The sequence below is a fragment of the Pseudochaenichthys georgianus genome, chromosome 4 (genome assembly GCF_902827115.2).
Source record: "Pseudochaenichthys georgianus chromosome 4, fPseGeo1.2, whole genome shotgun sequence".
Taxonomy (NCBI): domain Eukaryota; kingdom Metazoa; phylum Chordata; class Actinopteri; order Perciformes; family Channichthyidae; genus Pseudochaenichthys; species Pseudochaenichthys georgianus.
In genome coordinates, this window is record NC_047506.1 from 6,350,450 (window position 1) to 6,376,877 (window position 26,428).

Genomic DNA, 26,428 nt, shown 5'->3' on the forward strand with positions numbered 1-26,428 from the left:
GTCAGATAAATGTAATGGATTAAAAAGTTAAATATTGGCAGCCGAAATTTAGTGGAGTAGAAGTATAAAGTAGCATAAAATGGAAACAAATCAGTTAAAGTACCTCAAAGTATTACCGAACTACAGAAGTTGAGTAAATGTACTTTGTTACACTCCACCACTCAACAGCTGCAGTAGTGTTCAAAAGATTACAATTCAAAGGTTTTATTGTCATATGCACAGAGCTACAGTGTAGAAATGGCAATGAAATTCTTCTGACCTGACCTCCAACAATGCAATGTGTAAAAAAATACAAAATAAAAAGTAGTGCAAAAATGTAAACTGTACCTGTGGGGTGATGCCGCACCAGAAGTTGGAGTAGAGCGAGCGAGACTCTAACATGGGGGCAGCCAGCGTCAGCTTTTCAGCCATCATCAGGTTCAGCACATGGGGGTTTGTCAGCAGGTTGTCACTGTCTACAAACTGGAGAGGGGAGAGGGTATGAGTGTACAAGTATCGAATGATATTGTTTCAATCATGCTACATAATCACTGACTCCTTCATCAGCTGTTTGACTATGAGCTGATTAGTAATGTTCCACCAAAAAAAATGCAGGTGTAAAGTGTGTGTGACCACTATAACAGGACACTTTTCACTGTTACTCTAATTACATTTGTTAGAAATTGCTGTTGTTATTAAATATTCAAATCTTTAAACCCTCACGAGTGGGGTATTACATCATAGGACAAAACCAAATTCAAACCCCCTTTTCAGAACATCTATTCGGTGTGTATATTTGAAAAGGTTTGTGTTTGTTGCAATATAGTCTGTTAATTCATTATATTTAATGTAATTTTTTAAGTTATATACCCAGGATGTAAATCGCATAGTAGACTATAAATAAAAACAGCATCTAAGACTTACGAGTATGTAGTCAGCCCATCGTTCCCTGGCAGCCTTCAGCGCCGCCTGCCTCAGCTTCATCACATGGTTGAACCGTGACGGAGGCCAATGCTTCGGACCCCACTCATCTGTGTATGATCTGATGAAGATGAAGATAAAAGGCGGTTGTCAAAATGTTACTAATTAACGTACTTTTCGGACTATAAAGCGCACCTGCATATAAGCCGCAGCAGCTAAATTGTCCGTCTGTCTTGCTCTCGTTCTGTCTCTCGGTTCCACTTTTACTTTGGCGCGCTACCTGTCTCACTCTTTTCCGGCCTCCAGCTTTTCCTGCTGGAGCCCACCGCTTAAAGGTGGCGGGCGCGGACCGGTCATAGAGCCCATAGAGTTAAAGGTGGTTAATTTTACCTGTCAAATCGAGATGGGTCTGGCTGCAGACCGCAGCAAGGAGGCGGATCGTATAGGGGCGATCGTATAGGGGCGGATCGTATAGGGTCGGATCGTATAGGGGCGTTTCCTAACTTTTTTTATCCAATAGCAACTTAAGGGATTCCAGCTGCTTTTATAAATCCTCGCAGAAGAAGTCATTCGTTCTAGTGATGGGAATTCCGGCTCTTCTTGGTGAGCCGGATAATTTGGCTCACCAAGAAGAGCCGGCTCTTTCGGCTCACCAAGGGCTCTTCAGTTTACCGCATATTATACCTTTTAATTAAATCAAATGTAGCACTGTTTTGACTAATGAATGATGTATATGTGTACACATATATCACTTAAATTATTCAATACATCCTTTGTACTGAAGTATTCAAAAGTAAAAATTACATGTTTAATATAAATTATTTGCTGTGGCCAATTGTTTTCATTGCATTTACAGACCTGTGTAACTCTCTGATACCACCCAATGAATGCATTGACTTGCTTGTAGAACCACGCTACACAAAACAGATAGCAACACCTATAAAAACTATTTTTAAAAAGGGGCTACTGTATCAACCTATATAAAGTATATAAATATAGTTTTTCTCCCTGCAGGAGAGGGGAGCGTGCTTTGAGATCAGCTGCTAGGCTGCAGCGGGGAGAAGAGGGGGACAAAAAGAGATCTCCGTCCTCCGTGTTTTATTCTTATAGAAGTAAGAAGAGAAGTAATGGGGCAGAAACCCTCCTTTTTACACAGCGGTCCAGACATAGACATCATAGCTACGGCGACACATATTCAGTTGCCAGTTACTTTTGGCATTAGGGCAGGGATATCAATCAATCAATCAACCAATCAATCAATCAATCAATCAATCAATCAATCAATCAATGTTTATTTATATAGCCCAATATCACAAATGTTACATTTGTCTCAGTGGACTTCACAGTATCTAGATACTTTCCAAGGTTTGACATAATGAATTGTGCTACTTTTAAATCAAGCAACGATGTTTTCAAATTTGTAATCAAAAAGCTCCTCAAAAACACGATAGAAGCAGTTCCTGCCGTTGTTACCTTAGTTCAAACAGTCACAACGGACTACTTTTCTTAGCGGATGCATGTCAATTTAAATCAATACATAAAACTATTTTTTAAATCAATAAAATCTTTTTCTAAATCCATAAAAGCATTTCAATTATTATTGGGAGTCATGTCGTTACTTTGTTGAGAATGTGGCCATGTGTAATAAGCGGGATAATGTCCATATTGCATAATGTGCCTTCATGCCGATCTAGATCCCTCCGCAAAAACAAAAAACCGCTCGTTCGCGGGCGAGAGCCGGCTCCCGTCGTTCACTATAGGATCCGCCCCTATACGATCCGCCCCTATACGATCCGCCCCTATACGATCCGCCTCCTTGCTGCGGTCTGCAGCCAGACTCTATTGGTAAAATCCATAGATTTAGGAGGTTCCCTAGTGGCCGTTAGCTGTACAAAAAAAATGGGGGAAAAAGTTGCGGCTTATAGTCAGAAAAGTACGGTATGTGAGATCAAATCCAGGACATGTTTGAAGTGCTGTGAACATTTGGTAATTAAAGTTGGAAGCTGTGACTCACTTCGGCTCGTCCATCGGTCGCCACTCCACGTAGTGATAGACACCCTGGGCTCTCTTCAGCCATTCTTTCAACATTGAAGTAGTGTTGTCCACATTATGGTCTGTTGCTGCCCTGAAACACCAAAGCAGAAAAGGCAGGACATTAATGAAATGAACTCTTCAAACTACAATGCTGCCTGTTACACACATCTGCTAAACACATGAGATGTTAACAGCTGACCGTGCGAAGAAACAAAACAAACATCTTTGCATGTCAGGGCTGTTTTCAGGGATAAGACACTAAAGAAATGAGAGCATGTGAAGCTGAACGCTGCAGACTGTCATTAGCTTGAGGGAAGAGGTGGTGACACTCGGCGACATGACATTCAGATAGCATGTCTGTCCTTCCACATTCGTCCAATTACTCTCTGATGTCACAAAAAGCAGCCTTCACACATACCAAGCTTCCTTTCTGCCTTATCAACTGCACTGCCCCTCGGAGCACAGACAGTCTGAGGAGTGCAGACAGATGCTGCTCTGGATAAAAATGTACTCGAGGCAGGTATGCCAGACAGAGCTGTAGAGACAGGCTCAAAAATAACTGAAGGTACCGTATCGTTCCCTAAATCTAAGCAACTTGACAGACAAATTGCACAGACAACACATGCAGAGACTCACACACTCACACACACAAATGATGTCAGTGTAAAAGTTAGCACTGTTGCAGCTGTTTATTTGTCACTCCTGTGGTTTGCACTCTGTTGCTGGTTCTTCACAGAGATTTCCACTTCAGCTCCCAGGGCTGACTCAGAGAACACACTGCGACTACTGTACCTGTGGTTAAGAGTGTGTGTGTGTGTGTGTGTGTGTGTGTGTGTGTGTGTGTGTGTGTGTGTGTGTGTGTGTGTGTGTGTGTGTGTGTGTGTGTGTGTGTGTGTGTGTGTGTGTGTGTGTGTGTGTGTGTGTGTGTGTGTGTGTGTGTGTGTGTGTGTGTGTCTTTATATTTATGTGTGCAAGATCATTTAGAACTGTAACTGTATCGCTGTGCACCTATCAATTCAACATGAGTTTTAGAAAAATAAATATACCTGTCTTTGCATTTGCATTGCCCTTTAACGAGGAAAGGTCAACAGAATGTGAGAGATACACTTTACTTGAATGTGCACACACACACACACACACACACACACACACACACACACACACACACGTGGAGTTTACCACTGCTTGCTGTAATATTCCATCGCTGTACTCACTCCAAAATCACACCCAATTTTAGTTAGCATGGCTGCACACACACACACACACACACACACACACACACACACACACACACACACACACACACACACACACACACACACACACACACACACACACACACACACACACACACACACACACACACACACACACACACACACACACACACACACACACACACACACACACACACACACACACACACACACACACACACACACAGTGATGACAGTCTTTTTTTTACCCACATTTAGCAATACAGAATACCTGTTATTATGCACACATATGCTTATGTTAATACACACAAACGCAAACATGCACAGTCTTGCTGTGCACACATGGATTAGTCAAAATGAGACAGGGTACCCTTAGGTTTGGAATTTCAATTATCTTCAGACTGATACTCAGCAGCTGGAGAGGGACCTGAGCCAGAAAGAGACACGGCACTCAATAATTGTAATAGTGTGTGTGGTTGTGCATGCCCATACTTGCAGACATGTGACATAGCGATGTTAATTTTTGTGTCCTTGGAATGTTGTTTTTACAGCGGTGACCGGTAATTTATCTGTTGCACAAGTGGTAGTTTCCCATTTTAAATGTATCTGTTTCTGTGTGTGTAAAAGGTCGTGGGTATGTGAGTAAAAACCAAAATATGTGTGAATACAAGCATGTGCATGTGTGTTTTAGTGCATAACTGCCCATGTGAATAATAAAGGAGGAGGTTCCCCCCTAAAGACTGGATGTTTTTTTTTATTGTGGGACAGAAACACACTGAAACAGCTGACTCATTGGTAATGAGTAGATGTGCACACACTTTTTCAACCACTAAACTGCACATCGCTGAGGGAAATAAATGTGTTGCTACATGCAGTGTCCCAATGACAGACCTAGCTCCAGGGAGCGATTTAACTTAAGGGATTTAAAGTAAACAATACCTGACACCGTTTCTTCCTATAGGCGGACTATGCTGGGGCCCCCGCGGCCACTAGGGGGCCCCCAAGCTGAAAGTATTTTTATTTTTATTTTATTTTTTTATTCATCCGAAAAACAAAAAAAGTTTAATTCATACACACAAAGATTAACAAAATTAGTAGAAGCGGGAGGGCTGAAGCATAGCTTGTGGAAAGTAGCCCTCCCGTGCATCATCCTAATACAGCGGCATTATTGTGTCAAAAACATATAGAAATTAAGGAGTACAAAGAAATAAAGAAAACAGGATACAAAATTAAATAAAAGTTAGGGCAGGAAAACAATAAATGCATATACGAAAACTAGATATAGGGTCATTTTCTGCACATGTCAATAGCAGTTTCAACTATCTTTTTTTGGAAATTAAAATACTATATATAAATATATACATAGGTACACATGTACTTGGCAAATGAATAATAATAATAATATATACATAATTGCATATAAACATTGTGAACACTTATTTTCAAGTGACTTTTTTTACATTCATATGTTCACGCTGTGGTTTGGAACTGCTTTTGAATGTTATTAGGCATTTTGTTTTGAAAATGTTGTGCATAATCAGTACTGTTTTAAGTTGTACTATGTCAACACATTTGAATAGATTGAGTTTTTTTAAATATGGGAGTTGTGTGTTCATATTTACCAACACCACAGACTATTCGTAATGGTTTTTTTTGGGATGTTATTATTTTTTGTAGATTTGTTGAGTACGTGTTTTCCCCCATATTTCGGAGCAGTAGTAAAGGTAAGGGAGACATAGACTGTTATAAAGAGTATTTTTTCTTCAAGAATGTTCTTAGTATGATACAAAATACCTTGTTTTTGACAGTTTAGTCTGTACATAATTGATATGGTGCTTCCAATTGAGTTTTTCGTCAACAAGCAGTCCTAAAAATGTACATGCACAAACTTTTTCTATCTCTGTATTGCAAATCCGTATAATGCAGTCATTTCTACTCTCAGACTTTGTATTGAATAACATGTAATTTGTTTTGGCCACATTAAGGGATAATTTATTAACTGCAAACCAGTTACATAGTATTTTTAATTCTGCATTCACAATTTTAACAAGATCGCCAAGATTATGATGGGAGCAGAGAATTCAAAGTTCAGGTTCAGCCTCAATATATTTGGGGAGAATTAAAACGAGCCGTCTTTATTTGTAGACAGCCAAACCCCCTCCTGTGTTCGCAGTGGCGTTTTTATATGTACAAAAGTGGTGGGGCACAAAAAACGTAGATGTCTATATATAAGCTTCTGCAGTGAGGTTCATGGCTGCTGAGGCACTGGCACTGACTCTTCAGGTTTACTGTGCCCCACCTGCCCCTAATGACCAGTCGCCACTGTGTGTTCGGTGAAGCATTATATGCTTACAAGCCCAACGATCACTCATTGGCTGACAGCCAATGAGTGACGTCTGAGGAAGATGAAAAATGTAAATTAAACATTGTTGAGAAAATGCTGCATCTCTTGCATTTATTGACATAGAGGAGCCTTATTAGCCGCGTTCACACTGCAGTACTTTTCCCACAAAGGTTCATGCGAACTTAGTTCATGATCGCGTTCACACCAAAAAGAGCCGGTACTAAAAGTAGTTCATGCGAACCTTTTTACCCCCTCGAAAGTCCCTGCTAGAGAGCAGGGACTTTCGAGCGGCTCTTTTTTGAGAAAAGAGCTATATTCCTGATTGGCTGGGCGAATTGCAAACCACGCCCCGTAAAACTCCCAAAAAGTTTTGTGAAGCCGCAATTTTATTATCCTCGCATTAGCATTATTAGCATTAGCATTAGCCCAGCGCAGAAACACAGAGAGACTAACTTATGGCAACACAAAATAAAACATGGGAGCGGTGGAGATGAGGAGGTGTCGGCGTTCTGGCGATTTACTCGGAAGGCTTCAGTAGAAGCTGCTGGGACTCCCAGCAGCTTCTACTGAAGCCAGTCCCCAACTCCGGGGACTTCCGGCCGGGGACTTTGGGCGGCAGTATACGCCGTGAAGTGGTTTGCGGCCTGCCAGTAAACCCAAAGCAGAAGAAGAAGAAGTGACGTCAGCGGCTTCATTTGCCTAATCCACCCCCAGGGACTTTTTCTGGTGTGAACGCGATCTGTACTTAGTTCATGCGAACTAAAGAGTTCGCATGAACTAAGTTTGCATGAACCTTTGTGGGAAAAGTACCGCAGTGTGAACGCGGCTATTGTTTACCTTTTTAATATCATTTTTTGTAATTTTCAATTGCTTGGTTTTCGTGAAATTAGCCTGTTTTCCTATTAAAGTGTAACAGATTGATGCATCTCCACAGATCATCTTAAAGGCTTCGGAAACCCCCCCATTGTAGTTAAAAAACTGTCAAAACTAGGGCCCCCAAACAGCATCTTGCATAGGGCCCCCAAAAAGCTAGAAACGGCCCTGCTGACACAGCATGTATGTAGCATGTATATGAAGGGGAGGGGAATTGGAAATTGGAAATAAAGAAAGTGGATGTGTGTGTGCAGTCTCTTTTTCTGTTCTGCTAAACATGAACTGAAAAGGTGCAGAATTGCTATAAAATGTTATCACCAATAAACAATTAACATTTTTGGTGAATTGCTCAAAGAGCTCATTAAAAACCTTTCCAAACTTTGAAAAGATCAGGCAAACATTATTTTCCACATATCACATGAAAAAGCTAATGATGCTTTCTCCTTTACTCATAAGATCAGTACGATTTTAAATCTGAAAGGCGTGTTTTTTCAAATATTTTTAGGCTCTTGTTTTCTGTGAAGCAGTGGGTAAAGGTGGAAGACTGTCCACAAAAGAATATAATACTTTTATAACTTTTATCGAAGGTTTTATGGCTAAAAAATAAATGTGGGAACAATTACTTCAAGAAATACGCAGATTTTCCAATAAGACATTACCCTAACTGTGTTGTGCAGTGTTTGGATTAAAGCAATTCTAAATATATGTTCAACATACATATCACAACTTCTGCAGTATGATAAAAGTTAAAGATGCATCTGCTGAGAATGATGCATCACTTTAGTATTCCTCCCACTGCTTCATATTTGAGCCTTTAATTTCTATAAGGGATCCTCCCCTCAATCTCATTTAATTTCAGACATGTCTGTTCTCATTCAGGGAGGTTTCTGAACTTCCTCTACCTTCAGGCAAGATATCTCGCTGGAGTGTACTGTGACCTCTGAGAAAAAGAGTCTTCGCAGTCCCTGCCAAATCCTTCCAGCTTTGCGATACTGATGTCTTTGAAACTGTAGCATTCTGAATATTTTATCCAACTTAAAGGTGGGGTAGGTAAGTTTGAGAAACCGGCTCGAGATACACTTTTTGTTATATTCCATGGAATGCTCTTAACATCCCGATAGCAATGAATATCTTGCTTTGACAAAAAATCCATTAAAAAATGTCATCTGTGGAAGCCGTAGCACTGTAAAAACCACGACCAATCATTTTAGCCGGCCCGACTAAAGTAACTGGATGGCCTACCTGCCTGTCAGCCTTCCATCTGTGCACAAACTTACCTTGTGCCCTCATTGGTCATGTGCGTGTTCGTGTGTGTTGGAGGAGGGGCTCTGTAAGGAAGTGGCAGATTCTCCGGCGGTGTATTTTCACATTCTAGCGCACTCGTGCGGGTTTCTCCAAAATGACCTACCCCACCTTTAATATTCCTGCATGTCTGCGATACTATTAAAATGAAGAAATCAGGACTAAGGTATGCATCTCTGCACAAAGACACACTAATATGGGCTCCCTCCTCTTGCCTCCACACCTCTCTTTCTTGCCTTGTGCTTTCTCCTCATTCCTGTTTTGAAGTCTAAAATGCAGCCTCATTATTCTGCTGCCTGCAGATCTGAGTTTGGGCTCCCGCTCCCTTTTTCAGTCTTTATGAGCAGCATCTGGACACCACATGCCTCACCTCCACACCCACCACTCCCTCTCTCTCTCTCGCTTCATAGACATCCCTTTATTCTTCCTAAGTACCGGATCTCTGTTCTTTCACCTACTTATCAATCCCTCCGGTCATCTCTGGTTCCCCTTGTGCAGATATCAAAGCATCAACATGCTCCTTAATCAGTGCTGCACCAGAGCGTAGACTAGTATCCCCGATATTTGAAATGGACATTTGAAGATAAAACATGTAGCTTGTTGATAAGACATTTCCAAATGAGCCCAAGCCGATTCAGATGCTGGATTGCATGACATCCTTTTGACAGGTTTTTCTGTAGCGATCATGGAGTTGCACAAAGAGGTTGGTCACTTGTGCACCTCAGGCATGTGATTATCAGCCTGCTTCACTCTCTCTGGCTCTCTCTCTCTCTCTCTCTCTCTCTCTCTCTCTCACTGTTTAAGGTTATCCTCTGCAGGAGTGTGTCAGATAACAGGGAGTGTGTAGAGAAGGAGTGAAGGCCATCTGGCCTTAAGCACAGAGGTTTGTCTCAGACTGGCCCTGAAGGTAAACATGTGTCTGAAAGGATCAAGCAGGGCAGTGTCAACTGACTGTTAAATAAACTATCTAATATCGCTGCCAATAATGACCGGGTGCTGCATGTAATTATATGCCTGTGTGTGTGTGTGTGTGTGTGTGTGTGTGTGTGTGTGTGTGTGTGTGTGTGTGTGTGTGTGTGTGTGTGTGTGTGTGTGTGTGTGTGTGTGTGTGTGTGCGTGCGTGCGTGCGTGCGTGCGTGCGTGCGTGCATGCGTGCGTGTGCGTGTGTGTGTTGTGAGGCTGACGTGGCTAAAGGCCTCTTGATGGCCTGGCGGGGCAAAGCAGAAAGAGGAGGCAAGAGAGAAATTCCTCATGAGTCTCAGGGTCAACAAAAGTAGCTGAGGCCGGTGGGCTAGCACTGAAGTGTAAAATGTAGTATTCATATTCAAGCCTGAGAAGAAATATTCATCATGGTTGGATATTAAAGAGAGCCAGTGTTGACTGTATGTGAAGCCTGCCTCCAGTGTGAGATCACCAACCACCACCCTGACCTCTACATTACATTTAGCTGAACGTTTGTATTGGAGGTGTGTAATTTCGAGAACCTGGGCTGAAACAAAAGATGCTGTAATGGTCTCTGCAGAGACAAGAAGGCACAGAATCATTTTTACTTGAGTGTATCATGATAAATGAAAACAGGCCTCCAGGATGGTAGGCATTAAATACAAAAAACCACCAATATTTCTCGGTTTCTCTGGTTTTGAAAACCATCCCTTCCCATTAACTTTTCAGTGCAATGATGTCACACAGTGAAGTCTAGCTTTTCTGAGCTCTGGGAAGTTTCCAAGTATTACATTTGCATTGTTTAAACATTTAAAATACAAAGATTAAATCAACCTGTTCCGAGGTGTCCTCTTAACCATTTAACAGTTCTCTTGTACATTGTCGACTTTCTAGTTAATAATTTTCTGGTGCAAGAAATGTTTAGTTGCAATACCGCCTTTAGACATATTGTCTCTAACTGTAATACATACTTGCCCTCCTCCCATCCCTCCCAACACTTAGAAAGGTTTAACCTTCTTGGTCAGGAGGAAAAGGTGTTGACTGGTTATTACTATATGCTGATGATATACTTTCGTATGTCTTAAATCTACCTTTGTTTCCTGTAGTTCTGGACACTCCCTAAAATAAACTGAGTCATCATAGTCCTATAAATGCTGTGATTTTAGTTGGGCAGAAAAATATCATGTATTTCTTTTTGTACCTGACCAAAACCCAGAATCTTTACTCAAACACATATTGTTATTTAATGAAGTCAAACATTGGATATTAAACTGTTTTAGCAATTGTATGAACCCAATCAAGTAGTCACACTATGTATAGAAACTGTGACTGTGAGGGAGTGTGGTCATCTTTCTATCAGAAGGTAGGTTCGATCCCAGCCCTGCAGTCAACATGTCGATGTAAGATACTTCAATCCAAGTTGGTGTGTACTGTAGATGTCTGAATGTTGAGCTCCCAAGATGCATATTGCTCTGTATGCATGGGGTGTGAATTGGGGAATGTTGACTTGTAAATATAAAGGGCTTTGAGGGGTTGTGAAGACTGGATGAAGCGCTATATAAATACAGGCCATTTACAATTGACCAAAAACAGTCATGCAGTCATTGCAACTCGTTATTTAAAACATGCTCTGGTTGTGAAAGTGGATAAGACGAGAGTAGAAGGAATACAGAGAGAGACAGCAGGAAAACAACTCAAAGCAACAGATGGATGAGGTGATGGAGAAACAGAAGGATGTCGGGAGGAAGAGAGGGAGAACACAGTGGTTAAGAAGGGAAGTTGATGACACACACAGACAGATGGATGATGCTAAAATTATATTTCCTCTATGAGAACATGGGCGCCGGCCTTCTACTGAGTACTCACTGTTCATGAAAACATTGCTCCAAACACTTTACCTGCCTCTTGCATCCTCTCTCTCTCCATGTGAGAGTGCTTATACCAAGATGCCATCGTGGTTCACTGTTTGCCAACTCTATTACATGTCGTGCTGCCAAGCTCTGACAATAGTGCTGGAAGAAATGGGGCACCGAGCAAGAATTCAGAGTAGGGAGCCAAGAACGACCATTTTCAAAACATGAGAGAAAGAGAAGGAGCGATTGGAAAAGGCTCAAGGAATAAAGAGTAAACTCTATTTGTTTGCGGACACTTGATTGAAAAGATATGTGCGGTCTACAGAGAAAGCGTTCCCATGAAAACCAGGATCAGCTGCGCCTCTTCAGCTTGAGAGAGAGTTTGCTGGTTGAGGCTCAATGAGGACTAGAATAAAGATTAGGCACTTAGTCACTGTGTTTGGAAAATTGACAATGGGCCATTTAGTAATTGTTCTTAATCACTCACACCTCATTATTACGTGTGTGAGGTTTCTTTGTTTCCACTGATATCCTGCAGCTAAATGAGTAGTATAGGAAATATTCTCGAGTTAGACTGAACGCCAATTCCAGGCTGATGTATCACCAACTATAACAGCCATGTGCTTCATATCCTAACACAACACATACATGAGACACTGCTGCAGTGCATGACATGTTCCCTTCATTGCTATTGTGATGGCCACAGCCACGACGCAATTACAGCGAACCCTCACCTCCAGTTTTACCTAATTTCCGCTGCAGTCAACTACACCAACAGTTAAAACCACACATTTCATTCAAATATCATACACTATTTGCTTTAAACCTGACATCATTCCATTGATTTGCACACCATTTAGGATACTTAACAGAGGTATTTGTCTTTGAGTTGACTCGGCTGTTTGGGGGAAGTACGTTCCTGGTTCAGAAAAAATGCTGCAGGAGTGCTGAAGACTCCTAAATACTGCACGCAGCCAATTAGGTAACCTGTTTAGTCGCTGGTATATATATTATATATCTATCTTTAGGTCAAGTTATTGAAGATTCTTGGTTTAAACTTTTTTTTTTTTTTTTTTTTGTGGGTAAATAAAAGCCCGATTTATTAAAACAACTCCTGTGTCCTGTCACCTCACTGCTTGGTCACCAACAGCTATAAACACACTACAGGTAGTTTATTATGAGTCATTTACATTCACTGTCCTGCAGCTGTAAATACGCACTAGAGTCTAGACCACCCAATATGTATAAATCCACAGCTGAAAATAGTCCACAACAGATGCACTTTTGACTCCTGTTGGAGTACAATTAGCTTAAAACTATAGTGCCCATCCGTTTTGGGAACTCATTGAGCTTTTTTGAACTGAACATATATAATGTTTTAGCTGTTTTGAAATATGTACTTCTTCAGTAGAAACATATTGGATTGGTAAGTGGAGGAGGGAAAGGTGGAGTATTATAGTAATATAATAAATGATTGAGAAGTGGAATAATGCATGGGTGATGTCTTTCATGGAAATTGTTGACAATAAGAAAAATAGGATTTGATCCTTTTTAAATTATAGAAATTTGCTTCATATAAACTGACACAATGTGGCACTCACATCATCATTGGGGAAATGTCACTGCCCAAAACGGTACAAGTTTGAAAGGAAGGGAACATACTCCAGATGTAGTTGCATCACTCTGTAAAAATGATGGCTAACTTTCTCACTGCAGGTAAGAGCTGCCACATGTTCTCACTATTTTATTTGAAGCCAACTGAGTCTCAACTCACGTCTGTAAATAAGCAGATGGTGGTGATACCAAATCTTCCACTATCATGAGGATAAAGGTGGCTATCTTATTTTATCTAAAGATACAAGCATCTGCCTCTGCTCCACTTACATTGTGTCTTCATGGGCTGCTCATCTGGGTTACCCAGCATATGAGGAGATTATGTCTGAGAAAATATTAAAACAGCTTTCCAGTTTCCCACAGATTGGATTTGAGTGCCGAATAGGTCTCCTGAGCTGATACTGATTGGGAGGGCAGGGATAATTGTGGCCTGTAACATATGGAGGTTCTGGCTCACCGTGGGCCGTGTGAGGGAACTGGGAAAGGGAATATGGAAAAACATTGGCTTTGCCAGAGGAGCATGGAAAAAACCCATATGTCTTGAGTGTGCAATAGCATTAAATCACAAACAGACTATGTGGAGAGAGACACACATGCACATTTATACTGCACCAGAACAAGGAAGGTAATCAAACACTTATTTTACCATAGTGTGATCTAATAAGTATTGACACACAACAAAAGCATATGCTGCTAATCATTCCCAAATGCCCAAATACAACACAATAGACTACCCCAATCTGAGCATTGTGTCCCAATACATTTGTGATGAACTGCTCTCTTAAAGTTCAGATTCACTCTGTGAGAAAACCAGGAACAATGTGTGCTTCACCGGTGTGTTCCCACAGAGGAATTGAGCCTGAGGTTGCACACCTGGCGTGAAGAAACTCCCACAGCTGATAACCTTTTGAAATCTGCTTGATTCTTTCAATTTTCTCTCTCGACATTGGCTTCTGAAAACCTGATCAAACAATCATCTGCCTCCACATAAACTCTGCCAGGCAGCACCAGGAAAGAAGAACAGGGACCTCTTGTATACTCAAGCTAACATCCACATGCTAATCTATAAAATAGACAAATGTGAGACAACAGACAGGATCTCTTCTCAACAAAATAAGAGAACAATAGATCGGGAAAAAAAAAGCTGCAAGTTAGCATAAAAAACGGCATACATTGTGTAAAATTGTAAAGAGATGTACAGATAACCTCGCCATCATAACTGGACGCTGTAAAGTGAATCTTTCAGATGGATCTGTACTGATTTAGAGTAAAGAAGTGCTATTTTGTTCATTCATGCACAATACATTTGCTATGGCCATCTATGTTGGAAAACTCATCCTAATGTTAAGCTAATGTAATGCCATGCACTCATGTCAAAACTAAAACGTGTCTTTATCTTTCAAATTTACCACATTTTTCATACTCAAACCACAACACAATAATGCATTTTAACACTTTAAATGTGGCACTTGCTGCAAGAAGTAGAGGTACTGCAAGGCATAACACTGCAGTCCATAAGTCATAGTTAAAGGAAAAAACTATACTCAGCATTCAAGTCCGATTTGAAATGTATTTAGTTTTTTTACTGTGCAATTTATTGCAGAATATTGTTGTGTTTATGATGTGTTATATGACATAAGTGGAGAATGAATACATTCCGATCTCTATATTGTCTATCATTATATCAATATCAATATAGTACTAAAGTAGTCATAAATATGGATAATTGGTGGTATGATAAATGAGAAAATAAAAACATGGCATTATAGAAGGTGCTTGTGCGTAAAAGGCTGGTGATGTCAGGGCATTAGCATCGTCTTTATGGCTTAGTCTTCTCTGACAAGTCCACAAATGATCATCTGGACACCCAGCACACCACCTGGGAAAGCACTTGATGCATGAACAGAGAGTGTGAGGAGCAAAACAATAACAGCTGGCCTAAACTTGCAGAGTGAATTGTATGCATTATGCACGTTAAGACAAACAGAGTTCACTGCTTGTGAAATTCGCTATGACTGCCTTTGAATCTGCTTACGGAAAAAAAACCTCCTGGCAGTATGGAGAAAAATGCACCTAAAAGCTGCTGGATTTGCAACTTTACTTCTCATCCATGAAGAGTTTAGTTAGCAAGTACTGTGAGGTAGAAAATAGCCTTTCTCCATATATTTTTTGTCCCTTTACGCTATTATGTTTTTTTGTTGTCTTTATTTGACAATTCTGGGAGGTTTTGGGGAAGTAAGGTTAGATTTCCTGCTTAGGGTTAACATACATGCCAACCTTTCCAAATCCAAAAGAGGTAGGTTTGCGCGCGGCAAATGTGCACGCCCATTGAGGTAATCAGAAGAAATGGAATTACAGGTATAAACCATGTATTTAACATATATTGCATCATTTTATGCATTTTTCAGAAAAAGTGGTAGTTTGGTAAACAGTGACATCAACGACATGTCTGGTAAAATGCCTGAAAAGTAAAAGAATGGGAGATAAATATCCCAAAGTCTCCACATTTTGTTATATTTGTAATGTGTTTCTGGTCCTCTTTCAGTTGAGACAGTGTAGATCAGTGTTTCTCAAACCTTTTCATATCAAGGACCACTTAACCAATAAAAAAACACTTGCGGACCACCTAACTCCACAAATATCCAAAATCATTTTTCTAGAACAGATTACAAATCACCTGAAAATTGTACAAACAAGTGGCAACATGTGTGATGAACGTGTTGCGCTGGGCTATATCATGAAACTTAAGCCCGCTCCATTGCGGAGATATTCCCACGAGAGTGCGGAAAACTTAAATGTATTTATTTATTTCAAATGTGAAATTTTACCAATATACTCACGGACCACCAGTGGTCTGCAGACTACACTTTGAAGAAGCACTGGTAGATGAAGGATGTGTCAGGATGTATAACTCTTGTGTGAACATTGGATAAAGCCAGGTTCATATTCTTTAGTTTTCATGTTGTTGAATATTAGTCATAGGTTTGCGAAATATCTTTGTGTTGCGCCATAAATCAGAAAATACTGCATTCAAAAAGTAATTTCCTGCATTTGTCTACTGATAAAGTGTGATATAAATAATGTACAGGCTTACAGATTGCTGTAGTTCACTAAACGGAGACATTAACGACATGTTTGGTGTTGAAAATGTCAGAGAAAGTGAAAGAATGGGAGATAAATATCCCCAAATCTCAAAATTGTATTATATTTTGTGTGTGTTTTGTGGTCTTCTTTCAGTTGAGACACTGTAGGTGAAGGATGCTTCAGGAAAAGACCAAACACTGGATGTCTTTCAGTCGCCAACATGTGTTTCGAGACACTGATATTAACGGGGAAATCCTGCAGGACTGAAATGCCTCGTCTCTGTTCCCTTAAACTCATTTGGGAGTGATTACCCATCAGCCCGGGGGTGCAGAGGAAAGGCAGCGTTACCCCCGGTCTGCACGTTGTTTCTCTTTCAGAAACACAGAGGACTGTTTGTATGATGCGATCACACACACGCTGCAAACGGTGTCCGCCAAAAGTCGAGTCCAGTGTCTATGTAGTGTCATTTTATTTGTTATAGTTTGGGAAGATTGAAAATCGGTAGGGAAAGCCAGCTAAGTCGGTAGGCGGTAGAAACATGTCAAAAGCGGTAGACTACCGCCCAAATCGGTAGGGTTGGCAGGTATGGATTAAGGCCCTGACACACCAAACTGACACCAAAGAACGCGTCCCGACGGACCCGACTGTTGTGTCGCCTCACGTCTCCTGCGCCTTGGCCAAAAAGTCGCACTGGAACACACCGCAAAGACTTCAGCCGATGGCCAAGTAGCACGTACGCACTGCGCATGCGTGAGTGGCAATAACTCTCCTTACCAGCAGGCGGTGGTAGTGTGAATTCATCATTCAAAAGAGGCAACCAGAAGAGTGGGTGTTTCTCAATGTTGAGTTCAAGTCCCGGCAAGACCAAATGCTACCGAGGTGTCCCTGAGTAAGGCACCGTTCCCTACACACTGCTCCCCGGGCGCCGTTCATAATGGCAGCCCACTACTCCTAACACTAGGATGGGTCAAATGCAGAGAAACCATTTTGTTACAGTAAGTAGGCCTACTGTGTAACAGTGACAGGCAAATGATGTGTCATCATGTAGCCTACTGTATCTTCTGACTTTTATTGTAGTAGGCTATAGCTAATGTTATCCTCATTCTAATGTTGTGTTATCTAATGGCTGCAGGGTCGGCTCTAGAACAAATCTAATGGGGGGGGCAATCATTTACCACGGGGGGCACACACTGCCGTCAACAACCAACACACAAACACCAACGCAACTTCAATTTCAAAACATGCTGTAAAGTCTCTTGTTTTCACACACATTGCAGGGGTGTGGTGCTATTTTCTAGCGCACCGATGACTTGCACGGTTGTGGCACGACCACCAAAACAGAAACATATGGACATAGGCTACCATATGAAAAGAGTGCAGATGTAGGCTATCTAGTATCCTATCCATGTGAACATGTTTTAGGTGGGTGATGGACCTAACATCCTCTAGGGGGGTCCGGGGGCATGCTCCCCCGGGAAGATTTTTTTTTTTTTTTTTTTTTTAAATAACCGTCGGCCGAAAAGACAGGACAGTGCGGGACACACCAATCTGAGTAGGGCGACAGGACATCGACGGCCAGACATCTTTTGACGGCCGAAATCGGCTTGGTGTGTCAGGGCCTTTAGATAAAAAGACCCACCCCCCTCAGGTTAACTTAGCTTAGCACAAAGAATGGAGCCTCCATTTGTTTTCTTGCAGCCTCTACTCCTCCTGTTGTTGTATTTATTAATTATACAAGATTTAACTGGTTATTTAGTGAGATTTAAAAGTGCTGGTAGGCAGACTGTTTTGTATGGAGAGAGCCAGGCTAGCCGTTTCTCCCTGTTTCCACACTTAGTGCTAAGGTAAGCTAACATGCGGTTGGTTATAGCCCCTTTTTGCAGACAACAACGTTTAAAGGGTCCTAACTCATAGCAAATACTAGTTCCTGTTGCAACTCAGTCACATTGAGTATGTCTGTCACTCAACTTGAAAGCAACGTTTCTTGAGCTTTCATTGGCAACATGATTAGCCTTTGTGTAGAACTACAGTGCATGAATGCTTTACAGTTCACCGCTGTCCAGTTAGCAGAGAAGAACAAAGGGAAAAAGAAGAGTACTGGCGGTCGAGCTTCTGTGGGAATGTGGATTAACCAAACTGCTGAATGCCGGGTAATCTCCAAACATTGTTGACTGCCACCCTCTCTCCACCCGACCATCCCCCTCTTTCTGTAATTCCCTGCATTCTTTCATTCTTTAACAGCAGTGTGAGAGTCTTTTCCCCACTCTGCCACTTCTCTGTCAGACCTGCACCCACCTGCAGAGGGAAAACTTCTAACGGAAAATTTGACTGACCATCCCAACTGTCAGAGGCTGAAGAAACAGGGCGGAGAAGACCTGACCTGGGTGATTGGAGCAGATTATCCTGTGAACAGGCTCTAACTGGAAACTTTGGTCTTCCCAAATATCCTCAGACTGGTCAAAGCCTGTCACATTTTTTGGAAACATGCAGGATTTTGTCATCTGGCTGGGTTGTTAGGTAGATTGAAACTCTTAAAAAACGTGTCATCGCCTGGTTATTGACAACACCTGCTCCCATGGAGATTTTCCACTTCTTACGTTCATTGAAGAACGCAGTATTTCTTTATGCAAAACTTGTATGAAATAGTACTACACTGTGCAAACCCTATCAGATGGCTGTAAAACTACACATTCAGTGAAATAAGCTGTGTATAATTGTAGGCTAGTTTTCTCGGATCAGTATATAAATTCAAAGACTGAAAAACAGTACATACTGTAATGTACAGATCATCTACAGTCTCTTACGGTTCATGTGATCTTCTTGTGTGTACAAGGTATATCTCGAGGGAAGAAGTAATTATCTTGTGTGCAAAAGATAAAGAAAATATTACCTAGAGGCACTCAAGTGCTGTAAGGTGATATTCTTTGAGCTTGTGAGCGCAAGATCATATAATTTATTCTAATAAGATCCTTCACTTGTGTGCACAAGAAGTCCTATTGGGAATGAAGAAGCTCCGTAGCTCTGTATGCATGTATAATCACACAGATGCAGCACAAAGAAAAGACTACATCCTCATGGTCCCATTGGAGAACATGGAGAAGTTAAAAATGGAGCTGGGGTCCTGTGGCTGAAACACAATTAAGTCTCTCGTCTTTTATCACCACCCTGGTGATCATTATGTTTAATCATCGACTACATCCTCTACTCCCCGTTGCTCTGTCTCCTTTGGATTGCATGTTTGAAATGACTTGTTTGGAGGAATACAATCCTCTGTTCTGTTCAGGCCTGAAGCTCCAGAGAGGAACTAAAAGGGAAGAACATTTTGTCCCCATACAGAAACTGTAGCTACAAATCCAGACATTGTTGGTTTTATCTGTTTCTTCTCGATAGTTTCTCCATACTTTCCATCAGTCTGTCCAGACAAGCTGTTGATAGAAGTGGAGAACCCTGCTTTACGGGCAAAGATGATGTCTCATGTAGCCGCAAAGTTCTTGGCTTGAGTCCAGATGGAGAACCCCGCCTGCACGTCATCCCCCACTTTCTATTTGCCAAGCTTCTGAATTGAGACAAACATGCCTTAAAAGTACATTTCAGTAGTAGGAATTGAATCTTGAAGTTAAATATAACTGGATTAGCTTAAAGGGGACCCATCATGCAAAATGCACTTTTGTACGTCTTTCATACATGAATATGTGTCCCCGGTGTGTCAGGGAACTCACCAAGTGTTAGAAAACACAACCCTCTCTCTTTTCCTCCAGACCCAAATCTCTAAAAACGGTGCTGCAACGGAGCTGATTATTATTTGAATTTTTCTGACGTCAGAAAATGGGTGCTCCCCCTATATGGGCAACTCTCCACCTATCAGGGGAATGAGAGACCGCTCGAAAGTGCTGGAGAGGCTGTAGTACATATGCCAGGCCTGTAGTTGGCGCTGTAGTCTGCCACAAAAGCAGAATCTGCCCTCGCAAAGACAGGGCTGGAAAAGAGCAAATAGAGCGAAATGAGGCATGACTAAAATGCATGATCTGTTTGGTATTTTGAAAAAAAAAAACTTCACAGACATGTTTTATATGGCCCTACAATATGTTTCAAATATAGCATGATAGGTCCACTTTAACCCCTTTACTACCTCTCTTTAGACAACGCGTGGGTTTTTAAACTGTAGTTAGTGCTCTGTAAATCACCAAAATGCTGTAATGTGGATTTAAAGAGAGTTGAATTACAATTTGGCATTAATTGGGTGGTTCAGCTTTAAGTGTTGGGTGGTAAATTAATGATGTTGACAAAAAGAAACAAAGAGCTAAAGAACTGCGGGAGTCATGTTGAGTTAAATGTGTAATAACACACATTTAGACACAAAATACCAATAAAGTTTTTCATGCTGAGAAAAATCCTCACTGTTACATTGCTTAAGATGTATTAAGTATTTCTTTATTTTCTACCGATGTACAGCTGCCATCAGAGCCACAAACACCGCCACAATGAAGTAGTTCTTAGTTTCATCTGATCATTAAAAGCCTTCTTGAAAGACCCTCATACTTCACACTATGTTCTTCGTGTGCAGAAAGGCTCATAAGTGTTCACTAATAATCTTACTGCATTGGAAGCATAATGCGTTATAAACTCTTATTTAAACATCGGAATACTTTATAACAGTTGGGCCACAGTAGTGGAATGTATAGGCTTTGACGTGGCAGCTCAAATAAAATGAATTGCCCGAGTATAACAGTGTGGTGTCAGAGACTGATGACTGAGGCCTTATGTGTGTGTTTATGTGTCCATGATAAATGTGTTTGCAATTAAAACAAAAAAATACCATAATTGATCTGCTTTAGATGTACAGTGTGATTTTATTTCTGGCAGCACTGACTGCAGGGCGGGGAGATAAGTCTTATATCTGATGGGGCTCTTCCTCTGAAAGTTAAACTACCTTAAGAAGCCACTTTTCTCCACAGAGAACGCCCACCTCTGGATTGAATTTCTCCAGTGAGCATGTGTGGGTGATTTTGGTAAGGGTCCCCAAAATTAGGAGCAGACAGTTGTTGTGCAAACATAAGGAAGACATTAAGGAAAGGAAAGGGTGGGAAATGAAGCACAAGAATGCCAGCTGGAAAGCAACAGGGTCTCCAGAACGTTGAAAACATCATCCGCCGGAGATGCTTGTGAATTTTACATCTTGAATTCTTCAAATCTGAACTTTGATAATAATAATAATAATAATAATAATATAATATTTTTATAGCGCCTTTCAGGAAACCCAAGGTCACTTTACAAGTCGGGTAGGGGGGGGGGGAGTAGGAGAAAAAAGGCAGACAGGTTAAGGGGGGGGGGGGGGGGGGAGTAGGGGAAAAAAGGCAGACAGGTTAAGGGGGGGGGGGGGGGGAGTAGCGGAAAAATAAACCTATTAAACTAACAATACAGTGTGGAAAGCCTCTGCTAATAATGAAGCTGCTTCGAGTCGACTTCTTTTTGATTCTCATCAGCCTGCATAGCCCTCATGCAGACCGTACACCCATATTTTACGCATGACTTCCCAGACTCTCACACACCCCCCAATCCTGCTGTCATACCAGCTCAATGTCTCCTTCTTCATCCCTTTCACCTGCAGTAGCCTCTTAACTTCATATTATATCTCAGTCTGCTCATATATGAGACCAAACAAACTATAGGACCCTACCTGGGGTGAACCCCCCCCCCCCTCCCTCTTTTCATACCTGCTGTTTTAAAGGCCCAGTTTCCACAGGTAAGTGCTGAATCAGGCGGGGGGAACCGTGATTAAGGGTTAAGCCAACAGGCACAGCAGCCCTTTCATCTTCTGCCACTGTGTGCAATTTTGAAGCTGCAGACACGCGAGGTAGGATGTATCGTAAAACGCAGCAACAGCTAATACTGACAATATGTTATTATAATTAACGCGGACACACGCTTCTTTCTATTAGGCTACTGCACGCTGCACTGAAGATCACTGTGCACATCATGCACTCTGAAACCTGTCCAGAAACTATGCAAATGTTGTACATTTATTCAAGGACTGTACTATACACTTTTGAGGGACTTGTACTTTACTCGAGTCATTACATTATTGCTAGTTTGTACTTCTACCCCACTACAATTCAGAGCTCAATAGTGTACTTTTACTCCACTACATTTATGTAATATCTTTAGTTACTTTGCACATTTGGATTAATGATGTGAAATATAAACAACACTTTAGTTAAACCTGGAGTAAATTCACAAGCTACCCTGCAGTATACCAACCCTCTACGGCATACTGTTGCCCTCAGGCAACAAACCACTTTTTTCAACTCTAAATATTTTGATTTTTTTTAAATATACACAATGTCACCTGACATGCTGGTGTCCAATAAAATGAGGGAATTATATGGGTGTGGCATTTTGTCTGGGGGTGGAGCAGTCCTTTCTGCAAGCACAGCTGCAGGGGACTCAGGGCCACCACTTGGTAAGATACATTTCACTTTTTAAAATATTAGAAATGTACACAACTTAAAATAAAAAATACATGCATGTGCTCATATGAATACGTAAAGAATTATATTTGATTGTTTAAAGACTTATTATGTATTTATTAATTAGCTAAAACTATGTTTTTTTGTTTGTTGCCTCAGGGCAACACTGTGCCACTTGACCACTTATTTCCAGGCAATATCATACAAGTGTGCTCAGCTGTAAAATTATAAACCTAATCAACGTTTTTACATCTACTGATATTTACAGGAAATGGACCCAAAACATGTTATGGGCAGAAGGGACACGATCAGGCTGTTAGGGCTATTCCGTCTGACAGTGAGGACAGTGAAGGTCAAGATAGGGTTAGGGTTAGGCACACACACACACACACACACAAAGTTTACAAACACATACTGTACACACAAACACACACACACACACACACACACACACACACACACACACACACACACACACACACCACACACACACACACACACACACACACAGCAAGTTCAGCAACACACACCACACACACACACACCACAACACACACCAACACACACAGAGAGACATACAAAGTTTACAAACACTACTGTACACACACACACACACACACACACACAAAGAAAACCTTTTGAATTCATATAGAGTTCATTTTTCTATTTCTTCTGAATTGTAGAAATCCTTGGTGTTTCAATACCTCGTAGCACAGTGTTGCCCTGAGGCAACAAACCAACCCCTGGTTGAGGGGTGAGGGGGGGTCACATGTTATAATTGATATAATATCAGGGACCCCTAAGCTCCTAAAACACATGGTGAAACATTTTTTTCCTCCCAAAATAAAAAGTCATGCCATAGAGGGTTAAAACTAGCTTCACCTTTACCAGCTTTGATAAACACAATGCATTTATAATGAATTACAATCAAAACATATCATATATATTATTCTGAAATATAATCTGCACGAGTGCTTTTGGTACTTTAAGTTTTTAAGGTTTGCTCATACTTTTACTTGAGTAATATTTTGATTGCATGATTTTTACATGAGTATTCCTACACTCTGGTACTTTTAGTTAAGCACAATATCTATGAGATTAGTTTTGTTTCATAAAGATAAAGATAAACACAACTGAGCCAAGCTAAATACATTTTATTTCAAAAATAAAACTATAAGTTACAAACAAATCATTTGTGTAATCAAGTAAACTATAAATATATTTCATTTGTTTTAACATCTTTTTGTTTGCAGTTCTCTTTTCTTCTTTCTCAATGATCAGACTTTTGCTCTTGCTGCAGCTCTTCTCGTTTGCACTCCCTCATTTTTTGTTTTCAATTCTGACACCATCGTCCCAGGTGGGCGGGACTTTCAGGGGTGCGTTTTGAGTGACAGCCCAGTTCTCCAGCGATTGTACAGTGCAGCTGCGGTGCATGAGTTGCACTGTATGATCTGTGGTGTAGTGGGCTGTCACTCAAAAACTGAGCCAATGGGGACGCACCCCTGAAAAGTCCCACTCACCTGGGACGTTTGTGTCAAAATCGAAAACAAAAAACGAGGGAACGCAAACGAGAAGAGCTGCAGCCAAAAGTCTGATCATTGAGAAAGAAGCAAAGAGAACTGCAAACAAAAAGATATGTTAAAACAAAGAAAAAATACTTATAGTTTACATGATTACACAAATGATTTGTTTGCAATTTATAGTTTTATTTTTGAAATTACATTTATTTTGCTTGGCTCAGTTGTTTCTCTCTTAAACTCTTAGTTTTGCTTGATTCTGAGAAAGTGTTGCTTTACATGTATCTTTATGAAACAAAACTAATTACATTACATTACATTGCATTTAGCTGACGCTTTTATCCAAAGCGATTTACAATAAGTACATTCGACCAGGAAGACACAACCTTGAAGAAAACAGAATCATATAAGTACATCAGGTTTCATAGAGCCAAGCATTTCAAGTGCTACTCAACTGGCTATAGATAAGCCAGTCCTTTATTAGTATATAAGTGCTCTGTTAGCAGTTCTTTGTTAGTAATTCTATCGCTCGAGGTGGACAGTAATCCCATACATATCTTAGTACATCTTCCACCTCTCAATGAGACTACTTTAAAAAGTGTACAAACTTGCAGAAATCTTAGCACCACAAAGTTTTACTAGAACAGTCGGACAGTAATTAGGTAAACTCCATCCAACATATTCCCACTACTGCATCCCTGTGCGTCACTCACCAGATCGCTATGCGCTCCTTCGGGTACTCCAGCCTCTCGATGCAGCCCAGGTAATGTGGCAGGCTGTGCGCCGCGTTGCGAGCCACAATGGCGATCATAACCTTTGGCTTCAGCAGGGAAGACTCGGCTCTGAGCGGCTCCTGCACCACCGTCATCAGCTCGGACACACAGCCGGGCAGCACCGCGACCAGCAGCGCGCACAGCACAGCGACTCCCCCGGCCACGACCGCCCGCATCTTCGCTTCCAGATTCCTCCGTGAGTCCTCCGACCTGGAGCCCTGAGACTGAGAGGGAGAGGAGTGTGAGTGAATGAGGGAGGGAGTGAGAGCACAGTGGGATGGGGAGAGAGGAATAGGCTGGGTGGAGGGTTTTCTACCTCTTTTACCCCATACGCCCACCTTCTCCCCACACCCTGCTGGAGGATACTGCTGCTGCTGGGGTTGGTGGGAAGCTTCGAGCCAACATCTTCCTCCAGCAAATAATCAAATGCGTAAACATGTACTCTCTCATTTACATTTTGTCAACTAAATGAGAAGTGCACCATGTTCCAGATCATTACCCATGATGCCTGCGTGTTTCCCCACCTTATTTCTAAGTGTCTCTTTACCACTTTCCACTGACAGCCTCTGTTGGGATGCTGCAGAGGTGTGGAGGTCATGAAATCACCTGCTCTGAAAACAAACTTCACACACAAAGCTGCACTTTATGTCTTTGTATAGAAGTTAATCAACAGAAATAGTAAGTTGAAACTGTTGGAAAATTACCGAATATATATTTGACATTATAAAAAGAGGAAAAACTTACCTTAAAAGGTCCTATGTCATGCTTTTCCGGTTATTACCCGTCCCCTTGTGTGTTATGAAGGTTGTTATGCATGTAAACGGTCTGCAGAGTCAAAACTCCTCAAAGTACACCCTGCAGGGAGTAAAACTCTAACACAGAAAAGACCTCCCCAAAACGCCTCGTTGGAGATTTCCATGGAGATTTCTCATTTTCTTCCTGGGTATTGTGACGTAGGGATACCCAGTAGCCACGCCCAGAGCTATGGCCGCACCCTCTGCCAGCCTTTCACGAAACAAAGCTTCCCAAACCTTTCAGCGATTCATGCCAGATATGTACTACATCGTAGGGCACTGAAGAATGATACTGTTCCTTTGTTTGGACCAGCGAGAGATTCGGGTACACAACCTGTAAGTATTCATATGGACTTATATGATTCTGTTTTCTTCAAGGTTGTGTTTTCCTGGTCGAATGTACTTATTGTAAGTCGCTTTGGATAAAAGTGTCAGCTAAATGCAATGTAATATTCATTGTTGTTTGTGTATTTATGATGTTTAAAACAAACAAGGCGACTGTTTAAATGGGTAAACGGGTTTCGGACTACTACGTTGGGATCGCGGAGAAATGCTCTCCGCAGACCCTGCATGCTCAGAGCATTATATAAACCTTTTTCTTACTCAATATCAAGCCACACTTACTGTTTTTACTTCGGCTGCCTGTGAGTGTTTGTGTGTGCTCAGGATGAGTTTTGCTTGTTCTCTGTGTATCGCAGTCGCAGACACGGAAGC

General features: G+C 41.3%; 1 protein-coding gene across 2 annotated transcripts in view; it reads right to left on the bottom strand.

Moving 5' to 3' along the window:
* The window catches only part of colgalt2b (collagen beta(1-O)galactosyltransferase 2b), a 36,305-nt gene extending 10,509 nt beyond the window's left edge, over positions 1-25,796 (bottom strand). Inside the window, exons 1-6 of one of the 2 annotated variants that reach the window (XM_034080519.2) lie at positions 25,665-25,796; positions 25,445-25,542; positions 24,861-25,144; positions 2,915-3,025; positions 904-1,021; positions 328-462 (exon numbers count right to left, since the gene is read on the bottom strand). In XM_034080519.2, the coding sequence (XP_033936410.1) occupies positions 328-462; positions 904-1,021; positions 2,915-3,025; positions 24,861-25,096 (600 nt within the window). In that variant the 5' untranslated portion in view covers positions 25,097-25,144; positions 25,445-25,542; positions 25,665-25,796. Of the gene's footprint in view, positions 1-327; positions 463-903; positions 1,022-2,914; positions 3,026-24,860; positions 25,239-25,444; positions 25,543-25,664 lie in introns of those variants that run through there. The other variant, XM_034080518.2, reaches the window with a different exon arrangement.
* Positions 25,797-26,428: the final 632 nt, after the last annotated feature.